The 6,000-nt window shown below is 43.8% G+C and overlaps 1 protein-coding gene across 2 annotated transcripts in view; it reads right to left on the reverse strand.

Moving 5' to 3' along the window:
* The window catches only part of LOC139273066 (echinoderm microtubule-associated protein-like 4), a 417,356-nt gene extending 411,614 nt beyond the window's left edge, over nt 1-5,742 (reverse strand). For both annotated transcript variants that reach the window (XM_070889382.1, XM_070889383.1), the window contains exon 1: nt 5,444-5,742. In XM_070889382.1, the coding sequence (XP_070745483.1) occupies nt 5,444-5,468 (25 nt within the window). In that variant the 5' untranslated portion in view covers nt 5,469-5,742. The remainder of the gene's footprint in view (nt 1-5,443) is intronic.
* Between the last annotated feature and the right edge of the window lie 258 nt (nt 5,743-6,000).

Below are 6,000 nucleotides of genomic sequence, written 5' to 3' on the forward strand. Positions count from 1 at the left end.
CTAATCTTGTTCAATAACCTCTTGTGTGGCACTTATTGAATGCCTTCTAAAAATCCAAATACACCACATCCACTGGTCCCCCCTTATTTATTGTGCAAGATACAACTTAAAAAACTCTTAACAGATTTGTCAAACATGATTTCCCTGTTCCAAGGTTGTCTCTGCCCAATTCTATTATTATTTTTTTTAAGTGCCCTGTTATCACGTCCTTAATAATATATTCTAGTATTTTCCCTGCTACTGATGTCAAGCTAACTGATCTGTAGTTACCCGTTTTCTCTCCCTCCTTTTTTAAATAGCGGGGTTACATTAGCTACCTTCCAATCTGCGGAAACCGTTCTAGAATCTATAGAATTTTGGAAGATGACAACCAATGCATCCACTATCTCTATAACCACCTCTTTCAAAACCCTAGGATGTAGACCATCTGGTCCAGGGGATTTATCGGCTTTCAGTCGCATTAATTTTTCCAGTGCTATTATTTTACTAATACTAATTTCTTTCAATTCCTCATTAGCACTAAACCCTTGGTACTCCACTATTTCCAGGAGGTTTTCCGTATCTTCTTCTGTGAAGACAGACACAAAGTATTTGCTTAATTTCTCTGCCATTTCCTTATTCCCCATTATAATTTCTCCTGTCTCAGCCTGTAAGGGACCCACATTTACTTTTGCTAATCTTTTCCTTTTTACATACCTACAGAAGCTTTTACAGTCTGGTTTTATGTCTCTCGCTAGTTTACTCTCATATTCTATTTTCCCTTTCTTTATCAATTTCTTGATCCTCCTCTGCTGAATTCCAAAATCTTCCCAATCCTCAGGCTTACTGCTCTTTTTGGCAACAATATAAGCCTCTTCCTTTGATCTAATACTATCTTTAACTTCTCTTTAGCCACATTGGACCACTTTTCCTGTGGGGTTTTCGTGCCTTAAAGGAATGTAGGTTTGTTGTAAATTATGTATTAAATCTGTAAATGCAAGCCATTGCTTGTCTACCATCATACCTTTTAATCTCAATCTACCTCATTCTTCCCTCATTCCTACGTAGTTTCCTTTGTTTAGATTTAAGACCCTAGTTTCGGATTTAACTAAATTACTTTCAAACTTAATGTAAAATTCTATCGTATTATAGTAATTCTTTCCTAAGGGCCCCTTTACTATAAGGTTATTAATTAACACTTTCTCATTCTAAACAACCTGTTCTCTAGTTGGTTCCTCAACATAGTGATCTAGAAAACCATCTTGTATACATTTCATGAATTTGTCCTCCACACTATCACTGCAAATTTGGTTTTCCCAGATTATATGTAGATTACTGTATTACCATTGTTACATGCACCTCTAACTTCCTGATTTATACTGTGCCCTACATTACCACTACTGTTTGAGGGCCTATAAACAACTCCCACCAATGTTTTCTGCCCCTTGCTGTTTCTTAGCTCCACCCAAACAGATTCTACTTCTTGATTTTATGAGCTAAGATCCTTTCTCTCTACTGTCTTTATCCCATTCTTTATCAGGGCTACCCCTCCTCCTTTTCCATTTTGCCTATCTCTTCGAAAAGTTAAGTATCCTGGAATATTTGGTTCACTTTGCAACCACGTCTCCGAAATGGCTATTAGATCAAACCTATTCATTTCTATCTGTGCTATTAATTCATCTATTTTGTTGTGAATGCTTCGCGCATTCAGATATAGTGCCTTTAGCTTTGACTTTTTTCTATTTTTCTCTGATGTCACCTTAGTCAGTAATGCCCTATTGCCCTTGTTACTCTCTCTGTCCCTTCCTGACCCACTCTGCTTATTTTTACCCAAAACTCTGCTCTGCTCTGGAGCCTTGACATTTCTCTTGCTGCTTTTAAATTTACTCTTTCCTGAATCCTCCCACCCCACTGGTTCAAGCTCGGTTCAAGTGGAACAGCTCTCTTTTTCCCCATTACTAGTGCCAGTGCTCCCTGAAGCAAAACCCTGTGTCCCACACCAAGCCATGCATTTAACTTTCTAATCTGTTCATCTCTGTACCAATTGGCGTGTAGCTCAGGTAACAATCCAGAGATTATTATCTTTGGAGGTTCTGCTTTTTAATTTGGACCCAACTCCTCAAACTCTTTCAGCAGAACCTCAATCCTAGTTCTACCCATGTCATTGGTTTCTATGTGGACCACGACAACTGGATCCTGCCCTTCCCACTCCAAGTTCTTCTCCAGCTGCAAAGAGATGTCTTTAACCCTGGCAGGTAACCCAATCTTCGAAAATCCCAGTCGCGGCTGCAGAGAACAGTATCTATCCCTCTGACTATACTGTCCCCTACCACAACTGCATTCCCTTTCACTCCCCCCACTTGAATGGCCTCCTGCACCATGGTCAGCCTGCTCATCCATCCTGCATGCTTTTCCCTCAGGCAGCAAAAACTTCATCCCTGTTGAATAAAGGCAAAGGCTGAGGCTCCTCTCAGGTTTGGGAGGTGCTGTCAAAGAAGCCTTGGCGAGTTGCTGCAGTCCATCTTGTAGATGATACACACTGCAGCCATGGTGCGCTGGTGGTGGAGGGAGTGAATGTTTGAGGTGGTGGATGGGGTGCCAATCAAGCGGGCTGCTTTGTCCTGGATGGCGTCGAGCTTCTTGAGTGTTGTTGAAGCTGCATTCATCCAGGCAAGTGGAAAGTATTCCATCACACTCCTGACTTGTGCTTTGTAGATGGTGGAGAGGCTTTGGGAAGTCAGGTGGTGAGTCACCGCCACAGAATACCCAGCTTTTGACCACAGAATACCCAGCTCTTGTAACCACAGTATTTGTGTGGCTGGTCCAGTTAAGTTTCTGGTCAATGAGGACCCCCAGGATGTTGATGGTGGGAGATTCAATGATGGTACTGCCATTGAATGTCATGGGGAGGTGGTTAGACTCTCTTTTGTTGGAGATGGTCATTGCCTGGCATGAATGTTACTTGCCACTCATCAGCCCAAGCCTGAATGTTGTCCAGGTCACTCTCCTTTCTCCATATATCTTTTTATAAATACTTTTGCTGTTAGCTTTTATATCCTTTCCAAGTTTTCTTTCATTTTCCTTTTTGTACCTTATTTTTTTTATTGCTCTTTTGATCTGCTGGACTTCTACTTTTCCTTGCATTTGTGTAAGCCTCTTCTTTTAGCTTAATACTGTCCCTTACCTCATTGGTTGCTTAAGTACACAAGTGGTGCCGGTGCCTTTGTGGGGTATATACTGGCTTTGTATCATACGAGATGCTTATTTGACTACTCCCCACTGTTTGTCTGTAGATTTACCCATTTACAGTTCAGCCCAGTTTACTGTGGTCAATTCATTTTTTGTCCATTCAAAGTTTGCTTTACTTAAATGTGACTCTCCCTTGTCCCTCTCAAACCTAATATCAAATTCAATCATTATGGTTACTGTTTGCAAGATACTTTGTTACCATCAGATTGTTAACTAAATCTGGTTTGTTCCTCATCACTAAATCCAGTATGGCCTATTCACAGATCTGTTCTAAAATGTATTGCTCTAGAAATCTGTCCAGAATACAATCTAGAAATTCATTGTCTTTACTATTTGAACTGTTCTACTTCTCCCAGTCTACGTTAAAATTAAATGTTCCCTTTATAAACACACTGTTTTTGCTACAAGTTTCCCTGATCTCTGTATTTGTACATCCACCCACTGTATTGCTATTGGGAGGTGTGTAGACAAGCCCTACCAGAATTTTGCATTATTTGCTGTTCCTTAATAAACTAACCATTATGTTACCACTGATCGATCACCCTTACTGGAGTGCCTTTTTCCTTCTGCGGTAATTGTGTCTTTTATCAATATTGCCACTCACCCCTCCTTTCCCAACATCCTTGTCCTTTCTAAAGAACCTATAGCCTGGAATATTTAGCTCCCAATCCTGCTCAGGTTGTGGAGACAAAGAATAATGTACACAATTTGCTACTTCTGTTGCACCACTGTTTGGTTAGAAATGTATTATTATGGGCTCTGGGGAAAAGATTAGCCTTAAGAAGGTGTAGACCTTGACAGAAGCAGGCTGAATAATTTGTTATTGCCACAGCTGTTGTAATATTATGATCGGACTAGAAACGTAATGTTATATTTCCCTCCACAGCTCAGCTAGTTCATCCAAAAGAATGCTAGAGTCACATAGATCAGGAAGGGCCCAGATCAAATTCCTGGTCTGCAGTGAGCTAGCTGATTTCAGCCAGGGTGTCAGCATGGGCTCTGTAACTGGCCTCAGCACCACTCCACTTAGGGAAAAGAAAAATAATCATCCAGGGTTCCTGTTCCAGACCCTTTGCTGGCAGTGCACCTCTGTGGACCCGAGGCAAGCAACAGGACCAGGCTTGGATAGGTCACTCCCTGAAGTCAAAAATAGTCCACTGACATCCACCAGTAAGGCGCACACAACAAAAGACTTGCATTTATATAGCGCCTTTCACAATTACTGGATGTCCCAAAGCACTTTACAGCCAATGAAGTACTTTTTGAAGTGGTCACTTTTGCAAAGTAGGAAACGCAGCAGCCAATTTGCACACAGAAAGCTCCCACAAACAGCGATGTGATAATGACCAGATAATCTGTTTTTGTTATTTTGAGGGGATAAATATTGGTCAGGACACCGGGGATAACACCCCTGCTCTTCTTCGAAATAGTGTCTTGTTATCGTTCAAGTCCACCCGAGAGCGCTGACATGGCCTCGTCGGTTTAACATCTCATCCGAAAGACGGTACCTCCAACAGTGCAGCGCTCCTTCAGTACTGGACCGGAGGGTCAGCCTAGATTTTTGTGCACTGGAGTGGGACTTGTACCCACAACCTTCTGACTCAGAGGCGACAGTATTACCTACTGAGCCACTGGCTGATAAGGGCCGGTTTGCCAAGAATGAGTGCACCTGTGGAACTGCAATAAAGCCTTTCAGGCGAAGGGAAGGCAGTGAAACAAAGTGATTTTGAGGGGGGGTGATTAAATGCCCTGCTTTGCGTCGGAGCGCCCGAGTGAACTGCCACTAAGCGTGCGCTAGGACCCGGGGTCCGCTGTCCCCCTCAATGGCTACGTTGAATCCCTGCGTTCAGCTCCGACATGGCTCTGGGCTCCGGCGCTGCCGCAATCCACAAAACCTAATGCGGCCGTATATCAACCACCAGCGCGTAATCCCGAAGCGACACCTTTTGCACCGAGACCAGCTTCGCCACAATATATACTGGCATTTCCCTCCCCCCCTCCCCATGTAAACCCAGCGCCAAGTGTCACCTCCTCCAGCAGCTGTATATACCCACACCGAACACAAAGTTAGCAGGAGGAGCCCGTGCCGGCTTCCCCCCGTGCGCCTGTCCTCCTCCCAGCACAGCCCCTGGGTTGCTTGTTGTGGTTTCTCGATCCCCCGGACACTCTTTAGCTCAGACATTCCCTCGCGTGCTGTTTTTTTCAAATAACTCACCCAAACTGCCGGCGAAACCGTCCATCTCGCGACTCGGGGAGGGCAGCGGTCCTGCGCGTCTCGGATCTGCGTCCTGCTATTGCCCTGTGTCCGTCCGTCTTTTGGTTTGTTTATTTCTTATTTTTTCTTCTTCTTCTTCTTCTTCTTTAAATTCCTCCTCCTGTTCCCGGACGCGGCGCTCAGGCTTCACACTCGGGGGAACCCGCACCGTTTCAGCTTCATTTGCTGCCTGATGTTCGTCAATCAGTCACACACGCTTTTTCCCCCGCTTCCCTCCCCCTTCGAAACGCGAGTTAAAAACGCGCTCCGTGCCCCGCCGTTCCCCTCGGCAGCCGCCGTACACCCTGACCAATTACTACGCATGCGCATCTGGGCGGACTGCGTCGGCCAAATGCCTACTGGGAGTCGTCGTTTTTCCTTCGTTTGATGCCACTTTTTTCTGCAAGAAAATTGATTTTTTTCAGATATAAATGTTTACGGTGCCTTTTTAAGTTAAACTTCTTAAACATGTTTTAAAAGTAATGCTGTTCTTAAGATATTTCCTTATGTCACCAATT

Source organism: Pristiophorus japonicus, chromosome 9 (assembly GCF_044704955.1).
Source record: "Pristiophorus japonicus isolate sPriJap1 chromosome 9, sPriJap1.hap1, whole genome shotgun sequence".
Classification (NCBI taxonomy): domain Eukaryota; kingdom Metazoa; phylum Chordata; class Chondrichthyes; family Pristiophoridae; genus Pristiophorus; species Pristiophorus japonicus.